Below are 23020 nucleotides of genomic sequence, written 5' to 3'. Positions count from 1 at the left end.
CAATTATTAACCTGGAATACTGTAATTTCACACAAAAATCTAACAGTGTAGTCTAATTGTTTGCAGATTGTTTAGGTTCTGTTATATATTAAATCCACATACTGTTTTTGTGTTTTCTTTTTCTACAGAAGTTGTTACTAGAATTACAAAATTGGAAATACCAGCTAAATACTAAATTCATGAGCTTAAACGTTTAAACAAAATATTACAGATAATTCTGACAGGGATTATACACATTATTATTCAAAGTATCACTATAAAGCATGCAGTGGAGAATCACTTAACTGCAATTTTAAATCAAATAGATCTTTGAACGTAAATCGAATCAAATGCATTACATTTATTTGTTCTGAATAAGCAAACATTGCTTTTGATTTTAATTTAATTCATGTCAACCTCGAAGATTCACCTCCATGAGATCCCTGCTACAAATGTTAACATAAAAGTAACAAAAAGTAGGCTACAATGCACCCTGTTGTCAATTGAGTTCTTTTAAACCATGCCATTTTTGAAGTGTTCATGAATCAGGGCAATGATCCTAATAATGCACTTTATTTTGTTCTCAAAGATTGTAATCTTAAGGTGATGATACACAGGGCAACTTTTTGAGCACTATTGATGGGCAATGTTGCCGTCAACGGGCAACCAGATGAGACACAGGGCCCACAACAGATCTAAATTATCCAGATAGAAATATATTGCCCATTTTCAATGGGAAAGTGCCCAAAGCAACAATCGCTCGGCAAGATTGCCCAGCAACATTGCTCAAAAAGTTGCCCTGTGTATCATCACCTTCACACAACAAAAATGTTGCCATGCAGGTTTTCTTACAGAGGAAATGACCTTAAAGTCATGTGGTCAGGAAACCAGAATCTTGAAACAACACTGAATTTAAATGACTGGAAGATTCTGAAAGCTTATTGCATTTTAAAGAACACGATTTTACAGTTGTAACTGTAAAAAAAAAGTATTTACAATAGTATTGAGATAGCTATTTTTTTGTTACATTTGTACGAGAGGATTTATATGTTTTGGTTCATTTTAAATGTCATCGCAACAATTGTTTTGTGTTATTCATGTTAAATGTAGTTATTTTCAAGTTGAATTACACTTTTTTTTACCACTCAAAGTTGTTCATGAGTACAAACTCTTATATAGATTTTGTTAATGTTAAGAGCTCTAAAATAGATACAGGTGTATCTTTTTTTATTATTAGATAGGTGTGTCAAAGGTTACTAAGACTGTTTAGAAAGGTTATCTTTTATGTAAATATTTCATGTTATGGATCCCTTGGTTTAAAAAAAAATTTATTTCATTATTTTTTTTAGAATCGAGTCATTTGAGTGACACTGTTTACTTTTAATGTTGTTTACCTTTTATTTTGTGTTTTGGATTCTGCTTCCCAGCTGCTGGTGTGCTGATTTTTGTCTTGTGTTTATGTTGATAAAACACGAACTGAAGCTTTAGTTCTCTAAAGACCAAGAGTTCTATTCTAGCATAGACAGAGAATTAGGCTATTTTATCTTCTTTACAAAGGTTTGTGACATGAACTTGCAATTTAGGTCAAATTATTCTCTCTATCAGAGATCGTATTTTCAGTTTTATGTTACAAAACACTCACTGTATTTAACTCTCTAAAAACATTGACTTACAAAATGAAGCATTGGTTCTGTATCAGGGGTTCGCCTGCTGTGACCTTATGATTATATTATAAACACTTCTAAAGAACTGTCACAAAAAAATAAGTCATCTGTACTTCCTTATGCACGTTTGTTGTGGGGAAGGACAGGAGGACATTTCATGCTGCTATAATAAAACCATTTTCCCCCTTTGATCGTAATAACTGAATTCACCAAAAGGGGGCATTAGAAAACATTCAGCCAACTTTATTGGGCAATAAAATATTTGTTGAAGTGACGTACACTATATAACTAAACTGACCGCAAGACACTGCTTTACTTTTCCTCTCTTTAACCAGCAAAGCGCACGGTATCTAAAACAAGGTATTGTAATAACTTTATTACAACTAAACTTCATTAAATGCTGTCTATGAACGGTGTTACAAGTCAGTAGTTTGTTTAAAATTGATGTTATTATTTATATTGATCTTTTCAGATGTATATTGCGAGAGGTCTCCTTATTCTTTCATTTGGATCCATGCTGAAGTTCATCTCCTGTTACAGCGATGGAAGTTTATTGGAGGATCAGTGTCAAGAAATGAATATCCATGATGTACCAGAACAAGACACTGAATCCCCTTTCAAGGTCGAACCAGAAAATGTAACTTTGACAGATTCGGAATGGAATACCCCTATTACCGGTAGTCAGTCAGTCTCTCTCTCTCTCTCTCTCTCTCTCTCTCTCTCTCTCTCTCTCTCTCTCTCTCTCTCTCTCTCTCTCTCTTAATATCTCATGTTGTTATTCATGATTTGTGATTTCGTGTAACGGTGTTACTCCGGTCCGAAATCAAATTTTTTTCCCTGATTTTTAAATTGGGTATAGCTCCAAAAGTAGGTCACTTAGAAGTCTGAACCCAGTGTCATCTTGACATGCTAGATTTGTGAATTTTTTCACAGCAAAGCTCTTGTCTGTAAGTCCGTAGACAGGAATGTTGAAAATAGGCATTTTTAATGTTTAACAATGTATAATAACAATTTATAATAAACACACACACCGCTGGATAACAAAAACACTTGTTTTAGATTGAGCCTGATTTGTGAAAACTTTCACAGGTCAGTTTGGGTCAGAACCCTTCCCTGAGTGTTTAACTTGATCATTCTGATTTGTGAAAACTTCCAGAGGTCAGTTTATTTGTATATTTCTTATCCAAGTGTGTTACCTATAACAAGTATTAAGAATTAATCAACCTTATGTGTACATAATTTTAAACTGACCTATTTTTTTAAATCATAACAAGCTGTATATCTTGTGAATGGGTTTCTCAGCCCTGTTACACTGACATTTAATAAAACTGTTCATTTAATGAGTATGTGATTCACAGATCCTTTCACAAATCAGAATGGTTAAGTTAAACACTCAGGGAAGGGTTAACTGACCCAAACTGATCTGTGAAAGTTTTCACAAATCAGATTGACCTAGTTAATGTCACGGTGGGTAGTGGGAATAAATCCGTGGACTCAGGTTCGGAGTGAATGAGTTCTTTTAATAAAGAAAAAACATAAAATAAACAAATCAACAATAGAAAACCACGATCATACTAACTAAATCCAGAACAAACAAGGCAGGGCAAGACAGGCACAGAACTTAACCCAACTACATATGAAACAAATACAACGAACGAGCACAGAACAGCAAACACAGGAAGACTAAATAGGAAGGCAAATAAGGAGGGTAACGACTACGAGGATAACAGGTGGGAAAAATAAACCAATAATCAGATGACAAGGGGGCCCAACATAACAAAACACTCATGTGCATAACCAAGACAGGACAGACATGTGACACTACCCCCTCCCTACGGAGCGGCTACCAGACGCTCCATAAAACCGGGGCGGGACCGGAAGGAAACACCAGGGTGGGACAGGAGATATCGACCAGGGCGGAACGGGAGGGACAGACCAGGGCGGAACGGGAGGGACAGACCAGGGCGGGACGGGAGGGACAGACCAGGGCGGGACGGGAGGGACAGACCAGGGCGGGACGGGAGGGACAGACCAGGGCAAAACAGAGTCTATCGGGCGGCCAGGGCGAAACACAGAGTCCATCAGGCGGCCAGGGCGGTGAAGACCCCTCGGGCGGCAAGGGCGGTGTAGACCCCTCGGGCGGCCAGGGCGGTGAAGACCCCTTCGGGCGGCCAGGGCGGTGAAGACCCCTCGGGCGGCCAGGGCGGTGCAGACCCCTCGGGCGGCCAGGGCGGAGCAGACCCCTCGGGCGGCCAGGGCGGAGCAGACCCCTCGGGCGGCCAGGGCGGAGCAGACCCCTCGGGCGGCCAGGGCGGAGCAGACTCCTCGGGCGGCCAGGGCGGTGAAGACCCCTCGGGCGGCCAGGGCGGTGACTCAGGCGCAGGAACAGCAGACACCGGCTCAGGAACAGCAGACACCGGCTCAGGAACAGACACCGGCTCAGGAACAGCCACAAGAACTGTAAAAGTCACAAGAACAGACACAAACACAGAAACAAACACTGGCTCTGGCGCTGGAACAGGCACTGGCTCTGGAACAGACATTGGCTCCAGCTCTGGAACAGGCACTGGCTCTGCCTCCGGCTCTGGAACGGGCACTGGTTCTGCCTCCGGCTCTGGAACGGGCATTGGCTCTGCCTCCGGCTCTGGAACGGGCAATGGCTCTGCCTCCGGCTCCGGCTCATGAACGGGCACTGGCTCTGACTCAGGCTCTGGAACAGCAGACCCTGGCTCCGGCCCTGGAGCAGACACTGGCTCCGGCCCTGGTGCAGACACTGGCTCCGGCCCTGGTGCAGACACTGGCTCCGGCCCTGGAACAGACACTGGCTCCGGCCCTGGAACAGACACTGGCTCCGGCCCTGGAACAGACACTGGCTCCGGCCCAGGAACAGACACTGGCTCCGGCCCAGGAACAGACACTGGCTCCGGCCCTGGAACAGACACTGGCTCCGGCCCTGGAACAGACACTGGCTCCGGCCCTGGAACAGACACTGGCTCCGACCCTGGAACAGACACTGGATCCGGCCCTGGAACAGACACTGGCTCCGGCCCTGGAACAGACACTGGCTCCGGCCCTAGAACAGACACTGGCTCCGGCTCTGGAACAGGAGACACTGGCTCCAGCTCTGGAACAGGAGACACTGGCTCCAGCTCTGGAACAGGAGACACGGGCATGTCCAGGATCCGAGCCAGACGCTCCAGATAGTCCAGGTCCATGAAGGCAAACGGCACTGGCTCTGCCTCCGGCTCTGGAACGGGTACTGGCTCTGGAACGGGTACTGGCTCTGCCTCCGTCTCTGGAACGGGCACTGGCTCTGCCTCTGGCTCTGGAACAGCAGACACTGGCTCCGGCTCTGGAACAGGAGACATTGGCTCCGGCTCTGGAACAGCAGACAAGGGGATGTCCAGGATCCGAGCCAGACGCTCCAGATAGTCCAGGTCCATGAAGGCAGACGGAACGTGAACAGTCTCTGACTGGGCAGACGGAACGTGAACAGTCTCTGACTGGGCAGACGGGACGTGAACAGTCTCTGACTGGGCAGACGGGACGTGAACAGTCTCTGACTGGGCAGACGTGACGTGGACAATCTCTGACTGGGCAGACGCAGGTCTCTTTCTCCTCCTCCGTCTTTTCAGACAGGAGACACTGGCTCCGGCTCTGGAACAGCAGACACGGGCATGACGCTCCAGATAGTCCAGGTCCATGAAGGCAGACGGAACGTGAACAGTCTCTGACCGGGCAGGCGGAACGTGTTCCAGGTTCCGGGTCTCCTTCTCCTCCTCCGTCTTTTCTGACGGATATGTGCAGACTCGAGGCTGGCCAAAACCATCGACGGAATACCGAGGCTGGACGGATCCAATGACGATGATCCCATTCCAGGAGAGACCAGTGAAGAAGACTCCGCTGCCCTCCTCTCCTCATTCCTCTGGGCACACAGAGAGAAATATTTAAAAAGAGAAATCCCATTCTCTCTCTCAGTCGGACAAAGTTCGCTCCACTGAATCCACATGTGGCTCGTTCGTTCTGTCACGGTGGGTAGTGGGAATAAATCCGTGGACTCAGGTGCGGAGTGAATGAGTTATTTTAATAAAGACAAAACATAAAATAAACAAATCAATAAAAGAAACCACGATCATACTCACTAAATCCAGAACAAACAAGGCAGGGCAAGACAGGCACGGAACTTAACGCAACAACATATGAAACAAATACAACGAACGAACACAGAATAGCAAACACAGGAGGACTAAATAGGGAGGCAAATAAGGAGGTTAACGAGGATAACAGGTGGGACAAATAAACCAATAATCAGATAACAAGGGGGAGGGACCAGACAATAACAAGAGCACATGGCCCAACATAACAAAACACTCATGTGCATAACCAAGACAGGACAGACATGTGACAGTTAACCACTCAGGACCCAAACTGATCTGTGAAAGTTTTAACAAATCAGATTGACCTAGTTAACCACTCAGGGAAGTGTTAACTGACCCAAACTGATCTGTGAAAGTTTTCACAAATCAGAATGACCAAGTTAACCACTCAGGGAAGGGTTAAGTGACCCAAACTGACCTGTGAAGGTTTTCAGAAATCAAAATGACCAAGTTAAACACTAAGGGAAGGTTTAACTGACCCAAACTGACCTACGGTAGTTTTCACAAATCAGATTGACCAAGTTAAACACTCAGGGAAGGGTTAACTGACCCAAACTGACCTGTGAAGGTTTTCACAAATCAGAATGACCAAGTTAAACACTAAGGGAAGGGTTAACTGACCCAAACTGATCTGTGAAAGTTTTCACAAATAAGATTGACCAAGTTAAACACTCAGGGAAGGGTTAACTGACCCAAACTGATCTGTGAAAGTTTTAACAAATCAGATTGACCTAGTTAACCACTCAGGGAAGGGTTAACTGCCCCAAACTGATATGTGAAAGTTTTCACAAATCAGAATGACCAAGTTAACCACTCAGGAAAGGATTAACTGACCCAAACTGACCTGTTAAGGTTTTCACAAATCAGAATGACCTAGTTAACCACTCAGGGAAGGGTTAACTGACCCAAACTGACCTGTGAAGGTTTTCACAAATCAGAATGACCAAGTTAAACACTAAGGGAAGGGTTAACTGACCCAAACTGATCTGTGAAAGTTTTCACAAATTAGATTGACCTAGTTAACCACTCAGGGAAGGGTTAACTGACCCAAACTGATCTTTGAAAGTTTTCACAAAACAGATTGACCTAGTTAACCACTCAGGGAAGGGTTAACTGACCCAAACTGATCTGTGAAAGTTTTAACAAATCAGATTGACCTAGTTAACCACTCAGGGAAGGGTTAACTGACCCAAACTGATCTGTGAAAGTTTTCACAAATCAGAATGACCAAGTTAACCACTCAGGAAAGGGTTAACTGACCCAAACTGACCCGTGAAGGTTTTCACAAATCAGAATGACCAAGTTAAACACTAAGGGAAGGGTTAACTGACCCAAACTGACCTACGGTAGTTGTCACAAATCAGAATGACCAAGTTAAACACTCAGTTTTCACAAATCAGATCGACTTAGTTAACCATTCAGGGAAGGGTTAACTGACCCAAACTGACCTGTGAAGGTTTTCATAAATCAGAATGACCAAGTTAAACACTAAGGGAAGGGTTAACTGACCCAAACTGATCTGTGAAAGTTTTCACAAATCAGATTGACCTAGTTAACCACTCAGGGAAGGGTTAACAGACCCAAACTGATCTGTGAAAGTTTTCACAAATCAGAATGACCTAGTTAACCACTCAGGGAAGGGTTAACTGACCCAAACTGACCTGTGAAGGTTTTCACAAATCAGAATGACCAAGTTAAACACTAAGGGAAGGGTTAACTGAACCAAACTAATCTGTGAAAGTTTTCACAAATCAGAATGACCTAGTTAACCACTCAGGGAAGGGTTTATTGTGTGTGTTTATTATAAATTGTTATTATACATTGTTAAACATTAAAAATGCCTATTTTCCACATTCCTGTCTACTGGATTCAGCGACCGGTTTACAGACAAGATCTTTGCTGTGAAAAAATTCACAAATCTCTCATGTCAAGATGACACTGGGTTCAGACTTCTAAGTGACCGACTTTTGGGGCTATACCCAATTTAAAATTAAAATTCAGAAGAAAAAAAACTGATTTCGGACCGGAGTAACACCGTTACACGAATTCACAAATCATGAATAACGTCATCTAACCCCGCTGAGAGATCCATCTGCGATCCCCAGGACACGCGTCGTCGCTCTGCCTCGGCAAGAGCGGGACCCGAACCGCGGGGAGCGCGCACCGAACCGCTCTCCTCGAAGAGCGCCCGGCGGGAGCGGAGCGTCCTTAATGGCAGACGCTCGCAATGCTCACAATCAGCTCCCTCGAGAGCTGACTGGGCATGCTGCACTCCCAAACAAACAACACAAAGAACGTGTGTATCCCCACTCGTAAAATAACGCGAGCAGGGAGGGACACACTTCCTAAACTGCTGTTCGTTCGCCATATCTCTCTTAATATATATATATATATATATATATATATATATATATATATATATATATATATATATATATATATAAATTGTTTGTGTGGTGCAGAGTATGTAAAGACAGACAATATTTACACAGGGACAGATTCACATATAGCGCGACTGAAGGCACAGAAAGCTGTTGCGCTTGTGTTTATGGGGTGCTTTATAGTTTCCTGGTCGATGACGTCACCCGCCTATGACGTTCCATCTCTCCATTGGGCTGATTCCATACGTGCTTCATGACGCACAAAGCAGGGGCGTTCCCACAGCGTTTGACGCAGCTCGAGTTCCCTTGAAAGGGAACGACATGAGATATTATTTGCATGTCAACGACACTGCACTGCGGGACCACAGCGAAACGAAATCTGAAGATCAAACCGCAAACTTAACGGCATGGCTTGTACAGTATTGCTAAAGTATTGGCCATTACAAAAGCAATGAACAAATAATCAATATAGTCAATAAATCAATCAGTAAACAAATACATGAACACATTTATAAACAAGAAATTACAAGAGAAATATTTATGAATAACTTGTACGTTCATTCAGACATGTTAAGAATATTTCTGACTTTAGTTTTGTCCGCTGGCTGACACAAAATATGACTTTTATTGGCGTAAACGAAATGGTTATTCAGATGTGTCATTTTAAATTCTCTCATTTTCCACAGTGACCCTTTCGGGTGGATCGTTTATGGGGTTTATGTTGGACTCTCGTGAGTGTAATAACTGTAAGTCCGTTGGTACGTTTAGTTTGGAGGACAATGACAATAGCCTACTCATCTGTGATGTGAGTCCTGTCGTGCACCCACTACACACTGAAGTTATTCTTTACATCATGTGTTGAATGTTATTAATTCATTAAACTAACGTCAACTGTTTATGTGCATATTTTTAGGCCAGTGTCGTTACTCATCTTAATAACTTACCGAAAGATTTAATCAGAGTGTTCTGGACACCCAAAGCGGCAGGACTATTTTTCTTCAGGTAGTTTTACTGTGGAGTCTAATAAGACGAAATGAAACAGAATAGCCTCATGATAGTTTAGTTGCGTTTCATATTGTTAGTTTGCAAATCTGATCTTCAATTTCCTTTTCAGAGCTGCAGTTGTAAATGACTTTAATACCTTTTGGCGAAGGAAACAGATAGATGTACCGTCCACAACACCACTGTCCTCTGAAACCAGTGCGCATACAAGACTAACTACAAGCCCAACAATATTTCCTACAGATTCACATGCCACAGGTAAGGAAAAAAATACCATACGTTATCATAATTTGTAGCCTACGTTTTTTGTTTTTTTTAAAAGTAGGATTAGTTTAAGTCACCACCATAATCAAAATTCACAATTCTTATTTAACGTAATTGCAGTATTCATTCTAAATTATTTATCCATGGACATCAATATTTCTTTTAATGTACATGCCTTCATAATTTTTTTATTAAAATAATGTCCCCTCCCTTATGCCACAGCATCTGGGGAAAGTTGCATAACCACTAAGGCTTGTCTTAAATGTAAGTCATCAAAAAAAATTCTTGTTGACTGGTCATAACTTTTTAGTCAGTTAAATAAAAATGTAGGTTGGACTAATTTAATACTAATGGGGATAGGTATTTTTCCACCTCTTTACCTGATTTGCTAAAAACTCATTTTTAAATGGGAGATTATTTTGCTAAAACATCGGAAAAACACTGACCCCAGAGGCCTGTTTCATAAAACAAGTTTTTAACATTGCTCAAGCTCAGTCACTCTGGCAACTTATGCTGGGAGGGCATAGGTTTGATTTTGAGATTGGAGGATATCCCAAGAAGCTGAGGAATCAGGAAATTAATAGAATAATATATTAAGGTTTTTAGTCTATAATGACCAGAACAATAGCCTACGTTAATTAATGAATTCTGTAATGTTACAGGTAACTAATAAAAACAATGAGGAAACTTAACAGAGACTTAACTTTACTCAGTTTATAGTGCAATGCAATAGTCAGTGTTTTTACTGTCTTGTTCCTTGCTTTTCGAAGAAGCCAAAAACATGTCTGCATCTGTCATTAAATGAATTCACCCAAAACGTCTCGGTTACGTTTGTAACCCTAGTTCCCTGATAGGGAACGAGACGCTGCGTCAAACGCTGTGGGAACACCCCTGCGTTGTGCGTCATGAAGCACGTATGGAATCAGCCCAATGGAGAGATGGAACGTCATAGGCGGGTGACGTCATCGACCAGGAAACTATAAAGCACCCCATAAACACAAGCGCAACAGCTTCTGATAGGCCTGAAGGAAGCGCTAGCGGGAATGCCGGGAGTATGGTGGAATGACGCAGCGTCTCGTTCCCTATCAGGGAACTACGGTTACATATGTAACCGAGACGTTCCCTTTCAAGGGAACTCGAGCTGCGTCAAACGGTGTGGGAACGCTAATACCCACGTTGCCATAGGACCAAGTGACCGCCATGTGAGAACTAGCGCACAGAGGACGAGAGCACCTGTGCCCCAGGGGTAGAACTTAAGTCTAGGTCGTAGAACTTAATGAAAGTATGCGGTGAAGACCATCCAGCCGCATCACAAACGTCACTGAGGGAAACTCCTGACAGTAAGGCTTTAGAAGCCGCCATACTCCTGGTAGAGTGGGCTCGTACAGCCAAAGGTGAAGGCTGACCAGCCGACTCATAGGCAAGTGAGATAGCCTCGACCACCCACTTGCTCATTCTCTGTTTAGACGGGGGACACCCCTTCTTGGGTGGCCCAAAGCACACAAATAGTTGTTCTGACTTCCTCCACAGGGCAGTTCTGTGGACATAGGCGTCTAACGCCCTAACAGGGCAGAGTAAATTAAGTTTCTCCTGGTCGGACGACAGAAATGGAGGAGGATAAAAGGCCTGCAGAACTGTAGGTCTAACAACATTAGTAGGGACCTTGGGAACGTAACCTGGTCTAGGATGCGGAAAAGCCTTAACAATGCCAGGCGAAAATTCCAGGCACGAGGGTGAAACCGACAGAGCCTGCAAATCTCCGATTCTCTTTAGTGAGGAGATAGCAAGAAGAAAGATAGTCTTAAACGTGAGAAACTTCTCAGGAACTTCTTCGATAGGTTCAAGAGGAGCTAGGGAAAGACCTTCTAATACGATGGCCAGATCCCAGGCCGGCACCCTCGCACGAACTGCTGGCCTCAGCCACAGTGTGCCACGAAGGAAACGAGTTATAAGCGGCTGTCTCCCAAGAGAAACTCCACAAAGAGACGTGGTAAGCAGCCAGTGCCGCCACATACACCTTTAGTGTGGAGGGGGATAGCCCTGTGGAGAAACGCTCCTGCAGGAATTCCAGCACTGCACCCACTGGGCAGTTAACTGGGTCCTGCAGGTGCTCTCCACACCAAGAAGTGAAGAGTTTCCACTTCAAGGGATAAAGCTTCCTAGTGGATGGAGCTCTGGAGTGAAGAATGGTCTCAACAACCTCGGTTGAGAGACCAGAGTTCATGAGCTGGGCCCCCTCAGAGGCCAAGCCCACAATACTGGGCGGGGGTGAAATATCATGCTGCCCGCCTGAGAGAGTAGATCCCTCATGACCGGGAGCTCCAAGGGAGAGCCGTCCAGGAGAGAAACCAGGTCCGCAAACCATACTCGAGCCGGCCAGAACGGGGCTACTAATAGTAGGCTGACCCCGTCCCGGCGAACCCTCTCCAGAACTCCAGGTAGCAGAGCAATCGGGGGAAAGGCGAACAGACGTGACCTCGGCCATGGCTGCACCATAGCGTCCAACCCCAGAGGGGCTGGATGGCTGATGGAAAACCACAGATGACAATGCGTGGTCTCCTTGGAAGCGAATAGGTCCACCTCGGCGCGACCGAAACTCAACTAAAGGAGCTCCACCAGCTCGGGATGGAGTCTCCAATCCCCCGGCCTCGGCCCCTGTCTCGACAGGGAGTCTGCTACCACATTCAAATACCCAGGAAGATACATTGCTCTCAGAAATAGTAACCTCCCTTGGGACCACAGGAGGATCTGACGGGCCAACTTGTAAAGCCGGCGAAACCGCAGGCCCCCCTGATGATTTATATAAGAGACCACCGACGTGTTGTCTGACTGAACTAACACATGATGACCTCTCAGGTCTGCTAGGAAGTGTTTCAGAGCCTGGAACACCGCCAACATCTCTAGACAATTTATAAGCCGTGATAGATGATGGTCCTGCGACAGCCCTTGGGCTGGACGACCACTCGTGACCGCCCCCCACCCTGTGAGGGAAGCATCCGTCGTTAGCGTTACGCGACGACAAAGAGCCCCCAACACAGGCCCTTTGAATAGGAACCAAGTTTCTTTCCACATGACCAGAGCACGAAGGCAGCGCCGCGTGACTTTGACCGTGCGGAGCAGATTTCCCCTCGGGGAGAATCCCTTGGTCCTGAGCCACTACTGTAGCGATCTCATGTACAACAGGCCGCAAGGTATAACGTCGGACGCTGCTGCCATCAGACCCGACAGTCTCTAAAACTGTTTTACAGTAAGTAGCTGGCCTAGCTTTACTTGTTTCACAGCTGAGAGAATCGAAACGATGCGGGTCGGAGCGAGTCGCGCCTGCATCGAAACCGAAACCCAAACGACACCCAGAAAAGTGGTCTTCTGAGGAGATAATACACTTTTCTTTGCGTTCAGCCTCAACCCCAACTTCCTGATATGAACGAGAACGACATCTCAATGTCGAACCGCCATCTGCTCTGTCTGAGCTAAATTCAACCAATCGTTGATGTAATTGAGGACACGAACACCCTGAAGCCTCAGGGGCACTAGTGCTGCGTCCATGCATTTCGTGAAAGTGCGGGGAAATAAAGCTAGGCCAAACGGAAGAACCCTGTGCTGGTACATCTCGCCCCCGAAGGCGAATCTCAGGAACTTCCTGTGTTGTGGAAGGATGGAAATGTGGAAGTACGCGTCCCTTAGATCTATCGTGACAGACCAGTCCTCGGATCTGATTTGTGACACGATCTGCTTGATAGAGAGCATCTTGAATTTTGGCTTCCCTACCGAGCGATTCAATAGGCGCAGGTCTAAAATTGGACGCAACCCCCCATCCTATTTTGGAACGATGAAATATCGGCTGTAATAGCCTGACTCCACACTGGGAGGAGGAACCCGTTCTATAGCCTCCTTTTGAAGGAGTGCTTTCACCTCTTGTTCCATAACCAGAGCCTGCTCGGGGCCCACCACTGTAGGCAGAACCCCTCTGAATCTTGGTGGAAGACACTTGAATTGGATAGCATAATCCCTTTCTATTGCAGGACCCAATGAGATATTTTTGGAAGGCTTTTCCACTCTGCCAGAAATTCTACTAAGGGTACCAGTCTCTCGAGACTGGCCTCTGGTGTAACTTGAGCAGCAAACGCAGCGCCCTGTAACGGCACACCGGCAGGGAACAACTGGTCTAACCGCTCTGAAACCCTCCTCAGAGGGAGCGAGCGTCCCTCGGGAAATCGCTCGCTGGGACCGTCTGCGCCCCGGCATGAAGGCGGGGTTGGCAGAACGGGCCCATGAGGGTACAGAGGAAGAATGGGCACCGTAGAAAGAGGTGAACACCTTTCCGCCTCGGTGGGGACCACCCTCAGTGTCCTGCGCGCCGTGGCGCCAGGACTTCTTCTTAGCCGAAGCCTTCTTAGCTAATATAACTGTCCTCAGATCAGTTCTATTACTGGGAGATTTCGGCCGAGAGTGCAGCGGATGAGCCCACTGTCCAGCAGGGGGAGCACGAGACGCGACACTCTGCTTCAGCGCCCTATATGATGAGCTCGCAGACGGCCGGGGCTGCTCCCGCTCAGCAGCCCCAGGGACATGAATTTTTAAAGGGAGAAATTTCTTAAAAGCTGTTGTTTGCTTTTCCTTCTCCTGGAATTTATCGATGACAGAATTTACAGCATTGCCAAATAAACCCAGGGGGGAGAGAGGAGTGTCTAAAAGGAAAGCTTTTTCTTTTTCTTTTATATTGGTCTGATTTAACCACAGATGTCTTTCTGCGGCCACCAGAGCTGCCATAGATCGACCCACTAGCTTGGCCGACTCTCTGGTTGCGCGCAGGGATAAATCAGCAGCCTGACGCAGTTCGCGAACCACGTCAGCACTGACCTCCTCACTCTCACTCACGTCCCTCAGCAGGTCAGCCTGGTATGCCTGCATTATAGACATAGTATGCAGACATGACGCAGCCTGACCCGCCGCCGAATACGCTTTACCCACAAACCGAAATATTTCTAAGAGGCTTGGTGGGTAATGCCGGTGCCTTAACAGATGACGCGGCCTCGAGGGAGAGAAAACTCGCAAGCGTCTCTTCCACGCGAGGCATAGCCGAATAACCATATGATTTTGCCCCCACAATATTAGAATATGTTGAAGTCTGGGGACTAAACACTCTATATGACACCGTTTTTTTCCCTCGATTTCGACACCTCAGTGTGGAGATCGGGAAAAAACGGCAAGCACCGGCGTGGAGGTTGCACTTGTGACGGCAAAAATCTCTCATCTAATTTTGATTTAGAAACAGACTCCTGTCTAGTCACTGGCCATACAATGCTGAGTTTTTCTACAGCTCTTGTTAATACCTCCACTAGCTCATCACTTTTATTACTGGTGCCTCAGCCCGTGCGGAAGAAACCGCAGCGCGTGCTTCCGAAAACGGGACTGAGGCACTGGATCTCACAGGTGAAGGGAGAGATAAGGCAGAGCCCGTCTCTAACCCTGCTGAGAGATCCATCTGCGATCCCCACGATACGCGTCGTCGCTCTGCCTCGGCAAGAGCGGGACCCGAACCGCGGGGAGCGTGCACCGAACCGCTCTCCTCGAAGAGCGCCCGGTGGGAGCGGAGCGTCCTTAATGGCAGACGCTCGCAATGCTCACAATCAGCTCCCTCGAGAGCTGACTGGGCATGCTGCACTCCCAAACAAACAACACAAAGAACGTGTGTATCCCCACTCGTAAAATAACGCGAGCAGGGAGGGACACACTTCCTAAACTGCTGTTCGTTCGCCATATCTCTCTTAATATACATATATATATATATATATAAATTGTTTGTGTGGTGCAGAGTATGTAAGAACAGACAATATTCACACAGGGACAGATTCACATATAGCGCGACTGAAGGCACAGAAAGCTGTTGCGCTTGTGTTTATGGGGTGCTTTATAGTTTCCTGGTCGATGACGTCACCCGCCTATGACGTTCCATCTCTCCATTGGGCTGATTCCATACGTGCTTCATGACGCACAACGCAGGGGTGTTCCCACAGCGTTTGACGCAGCTCGAGTTCCCTTGAAAGGGAAATGAAGATTTTTGATCAGAATTTTGATTTTTAAGTGAACTATCCCTTTAACAGAAATGAACTGCTGGCATATTTGTTTCACATCAATATTGTCCGGTCTGTCCTGTTGGACATGGCACAATTAGCAATATTGTTAAGTGTCACTTGTGCAATTGTTCTGAGGCATTTTTTCAGTCTCCTAACAGCACTGAAACTTCTTTCAGCCTCAGCTGATGAGATACTTGTTCTGATGACTTGTTTTTCGGCGTGAGGGTGGGGCAAAGAGAGCGTTGGTCAAAAGAGAGAAAGATGTCATAATTGCAGTCACTCAACGCTGTTGTATTAGAAACACCCTCGAAACAGTGTTCATTAATTTTTTGTAATTTACTGCCAGTGGAATATAACACAAAGTTAGAATTTTGAATGTATAAAAAAAAACGTAAAAGCTTTACTATTGCATTGTTGATAACTGAAAACTCGTCATCACAGTCTGTGAAAAAGGTCTGTAGCAAACCACAACAATCTAACAATCCAATCAATTCCCAATGGACAAAGTCACTTCCTGCCCTATATTTTTTCTTTTTCGAGAAGCCATCACACTTATATATATGACCGAGATTCACTGGGGGGACACTAGTTGGGGACATATTTGTTATATTTGTTAACCACAGATGCAGTAAATCCTACTATATAAATATATAAATATATTGGAGGCTTACGTGGATAAAACGTAAACAGTCTCGGTTCTAAAACGCTTATTGTGATAAAAGCTCAACTATTCCTTAGTCTAGGCTACTGAGATAGTCAAATTGAAGTACCAAATTCAGCATGCACCTTATTGATTGCCCATGGTTTTATACTGCATCTCTGTCAGTGTGTGAGGTGACAACTACAGCTTGTACAGGCAGTTGTTTTTGTTTGATTCATTTTGTACAATTCTTCTTCATTTAGTGAGTGCCCCACCAAAGAGATGTGTTTGTGTTTTTTTTCTTTTGGAAAAGTTTTCCCTGGTGAAAATACTTCTATATTTAATGCACATTTTTCATTACAAATTATATTGTCAGCATAACAATTTGAGTAAAAGTAGCTGTGTAGGGGAGGATGATCCCTTTTAAAACAATGTGCATTTTTACGTTTAAATTGTAAGATATTCCCACTTCCTGGGACAAGAAGGTAAACTTGGCCCAACTGAATACATCTGATATCACTAACACTATTTGTAATTTAATATATAATAATTAACAAAAATAGTCTGTGTAATAATTATGTAAATCTGCATTTAACCCTGGTGTATGAATTTAAAAAAAATACACATTTACACACAAATAAAATTAAAAACATTTTCACATAGGTCCATAGAGGACATAAATGTCTGTGTCAAAAAACTGTCATAAAAATGTGAATCTTGGGAGCACAGACTTAAGTTTGGTCTCATTTTAAAGAAGACCCATGGCAGATTATTGCTGAAGTAAAATAAGAAAAATTAATAAGTAAATCCCCAAAAAAGTTATATAGGTTTAAGTTTATAAAAATTATTTATTATAAACATTATTTTATATTATGAACATTATTTTATATAAAATATATATTTTATGAAATATTGAACTCTAAAACAGCTAGAAAATAAAAGCCATGAATCTAAATAAGTTGTGTTCCAAATTTGAGGTTATCTCAAAAAAAATTTCCCATTGGATGCCAGCAAAACTCCACTGGTGCACACAGTGATTGGATTTGTTATTTGCAGTTGAGTTTTTCCCTCTCAATATTACAAACACACACATGCACACACACACATATTTTTTTATAACACACATACCAACCAGACTCTGACATCCATACCAACACACCCACACAATTATCATTGCATAATTTACCCAATTGGCTCTATAATATGCAGAAGCAGAAAAGAGTATAAAGCGAATAAAGAATAAAGCGAGTTATTGCTTTATAGGCCAAACTTGAAAAATGGCACCATCTGGTAAAAAATAGTAAAAATTAAAATTTTGAAGACTTGCCAACAGAATGAAAGCCTCTTAACAAAGATTGCATCATTTTATAGTTAAATTGCCCTGGGATTAAAAATTGCAGTTTTAATGGGTTTCAATGTGGACATTTTTGTCCAAAAGGCGCTGCTGAGAGGAAGTATTTTTTGTACCTAGTGCAAAATAGATTTGTTTAAAGGAAATGGGGGTGAAATAGTAAAATTCCAATAAAAATACACACCTGTGCCAAATTTTATGCAGTTAGCATTAACACAGGCAAAGTGATAAAAAAAACAACACTGAAAAAGACAAAAATGTCCATAATGATGCACAAGGGTTAAGTTGCAAAATAACAGATAAGTACCTTAAAAGTGTCTTTTAAGGCCTATTAATAGATATTTTAAGGGGCATCAAAATGGCAATACTGAATTAGAAGTTAAAGTGTAAATTGCAGGTTATATTTTTCACGAAGATAATTCAATGTGCTTATTAAACATAAAGATAAGAACCACCCACCATTGTTTTGTATGTTTTTTATACCAAAATGCTGAATATAATATGAAAAGTTGGTACTTTTTACAGTGGTTTTAAGCACTCCCTCTCGCTTCCACTAGGCTGGGCATGACGTCATAAAAGGAACTCCAAGCCTAGAGTTACCGTTAGTCTAACGGCAAGTAGGCTAGTAGTTATATTGGAGACCTAACTCAGCTAGCAAATATGGTGTTGATGAATGAAATAACTCAATTGTAAACATACTTGTGTGTGCTGGCTTCAAGAGGGCCGTGATCCTGCCTGAAATGAGAGTAAGCTATTCGCAAAACAAACGGGTTCAGGCAGCATGCGTCAAAACCAGGATGCTGTGTGAGGCACGTCAGATTTGCCGGTCGCGGGTCGAGCTGCTCCACTAAACTCCAAAACGCGTTCACCTCACGGCAGCACATACTCTCTACTGCTGATTCCACACAAACACCTGTCAAACACAGCAATAGGGGAGACATCAATCTCTTTTTTACTTTCTAACCATGAGCATCACTAATTAGTTGCGATTTAGCACACGCAATATCGCGTTCTGTCTGCAGATGCCAGCAAAAGCGCCATTGTTCCTGTGCAGTGTGTGCATCTCCACAGCTCTGATTAGGACTACTAACACCATGTAAGTAAATAATGTCTTCAGTCGTTGTCCCTCCTTGCTATTCTACATGACGACAAGATTTTGAAAAGACTTTGGCTTGTTCCCTAATGTTATCCGGGTTAGCACCACGTTAACCTAGGCTAGCTCTAGCTAACGTTACTCACCAGGACACCTGGCCAAGCCTCCACTCATTTTCCTCACAAGCATTGATACCTCTTTGAGGGCCATGCTTTCTGTCAATTTCCTCCCCTCTCTCATGCCTGACTGGTTCAAAATTGTCCATAGTCAAGCCACAAACAGTTGGAATCTAGCAGAGTATGGGTTGCTACTCCCTCTTATGACGTCATCACCCAGTTACGGTAAAAAGCATCCTACCTTTGAAGAAACCCCAATAAATGTTATTTTAACGCATTTTAAGACAGAAATGTTTAGGTATATACACATTTAGCACTGTAATTTACACATTAATTGGTTGTGGTGGTTCACCTGCAATTTACACTTTAAGTAAAAATTACTTATGTGTTCTTTAATAAAGCATTACTTTTGTAAAATTAAGGGTTCCCCTGCCTCAAAATCCTTGGTTCCTTGGATAAGAAGGATGTTCGTTCTAAAAGCAAACTAGACAAACGCTTCCTGCCCTCTCGTTCACAACCTCAACGCCGGGGCCTTCTGTTTTCCCCGATCTCCACACCGAGGTGTCGAGATCGTGGGAGAAACTTGAAGAAACCCCAATAAATGTTATTTTAACGCATTTTAAGACAGAAATGTTTAGGTATATACACATTTAGCACTGTAATTTACACATTAATTGGTTGTGGTGGTTCACCTGCAATTTACACTTTAAGTAAAAATTACTTATGTGTTCTTTAATAAAGCATTACTTTTGTAAAATTAAGGGTTCCCCTGCCTCAAAATCCTTGGTTCCTTGGATAAGAAGGATGTTCGTTCTAAAAGCAAACTAGACAAACGCTTCCTGCCCTCTCGTTCACAACCTCAACGCCGGGGCCTTCTGTTTTCCCCGATCTCCACACCGAGGTGTCGAGATCGTGGGAGAAACCAGTTTCCTATAGAGTTTATAGTCCAGAAACATCTCACTATTCCTCTATTTGAAACTATAAAGAGCTCGGTTATGGGGAGATGCCAAAGGTGGAAGAGACGCTATCTCTCCCCTGAATCAGCATCTTCCCTCAAGGCCCCGGTATTACCCACCAAGCCAGTTAGAGTAACATCAGCTTTGGTGGGTAAGGCTTATTCAGCGGCTGGTCAGGCTGCAGCATGCCTTCATACCATGTCACTGCTTCAGGCTTACCAGGCTGAACTGTTAGGAGACCTTGATGAGGGCGGGGGTATTGGCCCGGACGCGGTTTGCGAACTGCGTTTTGCCACAAATTTGTCATATTTGTCAGAACCACAGATTTGTCTCTCAGGGCTGCCAAGGAGACGGCTAAAACTATCGTCCGGTCTGGTGGCCACTGGGAGACATCTCTGGTTGAATTTGAGCAATATTAAGGAGAAAGATAAGAACTTTTTAATGGATGCTCCTATTTCACCCTCTGGCCTCTTTGGCAATGCTGTAAACTCGGTTGTCGAGAGGTTTCAGGAATCAGCTAAGCAAGCGGCTGCATTCCAAAAACTCCTAACCCCGTCGTACTCATGTCTCCGGGGCTGCTGAGTGGGAGCAGCCCCAAACATCTAAAGCCAGCTCATCACACCGTGCCACACAAAAACAGAGTGTGGCTTCCCGTGCTCCCCCACACATAGACTGGGGACAAGGAAAGCACGCTCAATCGCAGCCTTCAAGGGGTAAGACGAATCCGAGGACCGTCATTATTTCCATGAAGACTGCGGGGAAAAGGTCCTGACACCCAAGGGCGCTGGCCATTGAGGAAAAGTTCCCTCCGAAGCAGAGCGGTTAACACCTCATTATACGCTACCCATCTCTCTTCAGTGCCCTCAGGGGACAGTTATGATAACCCTGCCACCTCGTATGCTTGGCCGAGCACATATCTCAGGGTCCACAAGGAAATGTAGTAGTCCTGGGATGCCCGCCCCCTCCGAGGAGGGTCCCAGAGCAGTCAGTTCAGTCGTTCCCTGCCGTTACTAATTTCACCGTTACAGGGCGACGGACTGACTGCTCAACAACCACTAAATCCAGAAGCCAGTCTCGAGAGGCTGGTACCTCTAGTAGAATTTTTGACAGCATGGAAGCTACTGCCAAATATTTCTCGTTGGGTCCTGCAGACTATAGAAAAGGGTTATCAAATACAGTTCGGGTCTCACCCGCTCAGGTTTATGGGGGTCCTATCCACCGTGGTGGGCCCCAAGCAGGTTCTGGTAATGGAACAAGAAGTGAAAACCCTGTTGGAGAAAGGGGCCATAGAACATGTACCTCCCTCCAGCAGGGACACTGGGTTTTACAGTCGGTATTTCATTGTTCCAAAGAAGGATGGGGGGGTTGCGTCCCATTTGGATCTGAGAGTTCTGAATGAGTCAGTCATGCGGCTAAAGTTCAAAATGTTAACACTGAGACAAATCGTGCCACAGATCAGATCCGAGGACTGGTTTGTCACAATAGATCTCAAGGACGCATACTTCCACATTTCCATCCTTTCATATCACAGGAAGTTCCTGAGGTTTGCTTTCGGGTGCGAAGCATACCAATATCGAGTTCTTCCGTTCGGTCTAGCACTATCACCCCGCACTTTCACGAAATGTGCAAATGCAACTCTGGCACCACTGCGTTTGCAGGGTATTCACATCATGAACTACATCGACGATTGGTTAATTCTAGCTCAGTCGCATCAGTTGGCGGTTGGGCATCGAGATGTCGTCCTGGCCCACATGAAAGAGCTGGGGTTACGGCTAAACGCCAAGAAGAGTGTGCTTTCTCCACTACAGAGGACCACTTTTCTGGGTGAGGTATGGGATTATATGTTGATGCGGGCATGCCTGTCACCGGCACGCATAGAGTCCATCCTGTCAGCTGTGAAAAGAATAAAGCTAGGCCAGTGACTTACTGTCAAACAGTTTCAGAGCCTATTGGGTTTGATGGCAGCAGCATCCAACGTGATACCTTTTGGCATGTTGTACATGAGACCCTTGCAGTGGTGGCACAGGACCAAAGGTTTTCCCCGAGGGGCAACCTCTTTCACATGATCAGGGTTACGCGCCAATATCTACGTGCCCTGGTTATGTGGAAGAAACCTTGGTTCCTGTTCCAGGGCCCCGTGTTTGTAGCGTCTTGTCGTCGCAGGATGCTAACAACCGATGCCTCTCTCACGGGCTGGGGAGCGATCCTAGAAGGACGCTCGACTCAGGGTCTATGGGAGGACCATCATCTCTCCTGGCACATCAATTACCTAGAGATGTTGGCTGTATTTCTTGCCCTCAAGAATTTCCTCCCAGACCTCAGGGACCACCATGTGTTGATCCGCACAGACCAACAAGCTTGTGCTGGAGTTCCTGCAGGAGCGGTTCACTGCAGGTCTATCTCCGTCCACTGTAAAGGTTTTATGTAGTGGCCATAGGTGCTTACCACATTCCTTTGGGTGGAATGTCTTTGGGTAAAGTTACGCCTGTAACCTCGGTTCCCGGAAGAGGGAACGATGCGCTGTGTCGCCTGCCATATCTCCTATGTGCCTGTAAGCAACTTGCTTTTATATTGCAGGTTTTATATTTTCCTGGTTTATGACGTCACCCGCCTCTGACGTTCAGCCACACCATTGGACTGATTTTACATGTGTTTCAAGACACAAGGCGGGGTTGGAGTGTCCGCAATGGAAGCACATCACAGTGCTCACACCCAGCGCCCTTGAGCGCTGACCGTGCATGCTCCTCTCCCATACAAACAACACACAAAACATGTGTGTTCCCACCCGTTAAATAACACGGGCAGGCGTGCACACAGATTCTTAACTGCTGCTGCTTACTCGCCATAACTGAATATATATATATATATATATATATATATATATATATATATATATATATATATAAATAAAGACAACACCAAATAGACAAAAACAGTTTCACATAGAGCATGAAGACACAGAAGCTAGTGCTGCTTTGTTTGGGCAGGCTTTAAACTTTCCTGGTTCATGACGTCACTCGCCTCTGATGTTCCGCCACACCATTGGACTGATTTTACATGTGCTTCAAGACATCATCATGCAAAGCGTTCCCTTAGCATCAGTTAACACAGTGTCTCGTTCCCTGAAGAGCATTCTATAGCCTACTGTAACGAGGTTAGATGTTGTGGGAAGAAGGAGGCGGGAACCGGCTAACGTTAACACACATTTTAATACCAAAAATAAAACAAATACAAAATGAAAGTTCCCCTCACGGACGACTGCTGTCACATATAATAAAACAAAATACAACATAAGTCCAGGCCTGTTCCTCTCTCCATCTCCACTGTCGTCGCTCCTCCT

The 23020-nt window shown here is 44.6% G+C and overlaps 1 protein-coding gene across 1 annotated transcript in view; it reads left to right on the top strand.

The window, feature by feature from the left end:
- The first annotated feature begins 1801 nt into the window (after positions 1 to 1801).
- The window catches only part of LOC143732940 (uncharacterized), a 51510-nt gene continuing 30291 nt past the window's right edge, over positions 1802 to 23020 (top strand). Inside the window, exons 1-5 of the mRNA XM_077224424.1 lie at positions 1802 to 2003; positions 2116 to 2320; positions 8868 to 8986; positions 9095 to 9183; positions 9296 to 9441. Coding sequence (XP_077080539.1) covers positions 2116 to 2320; positions 8868 to 8986; positions 9095 to 9183; positions 9296 to 9441 — 559 coding nt within the window. The 5' untranslated portion in view covers positions 1802 to 2003. The remainder of the gene's footprint in view (positions 2004 to 2115; positions 2321 to 8867; positions 8987 to 9094; positions 9184 to 9295; positions 9442 to 23020) is intronic.

Source organism: Siphateles boraxobius, unplaced genomic scaffold, assembly GCF_051911475.1.
Source record: "Siphateles boraxobius isolate OS27281-9 unplaced genomic scaffold, OSU_SipBor_1 9, whole genome shotgun sequence".
In the NCBI taxonomy this organism is placed as follows: domain Eukaryota; kingdom Metazoa; phylum Chordata; class Actinopteri; order Cypriniformes; family Leuciscidae; genus Siphateles; species Siphateles boraxobius.
Note: the sequence above shows the minus strand (reverse complement) of the source record. Positions and strands in the feature narration are given on the sequence as shown.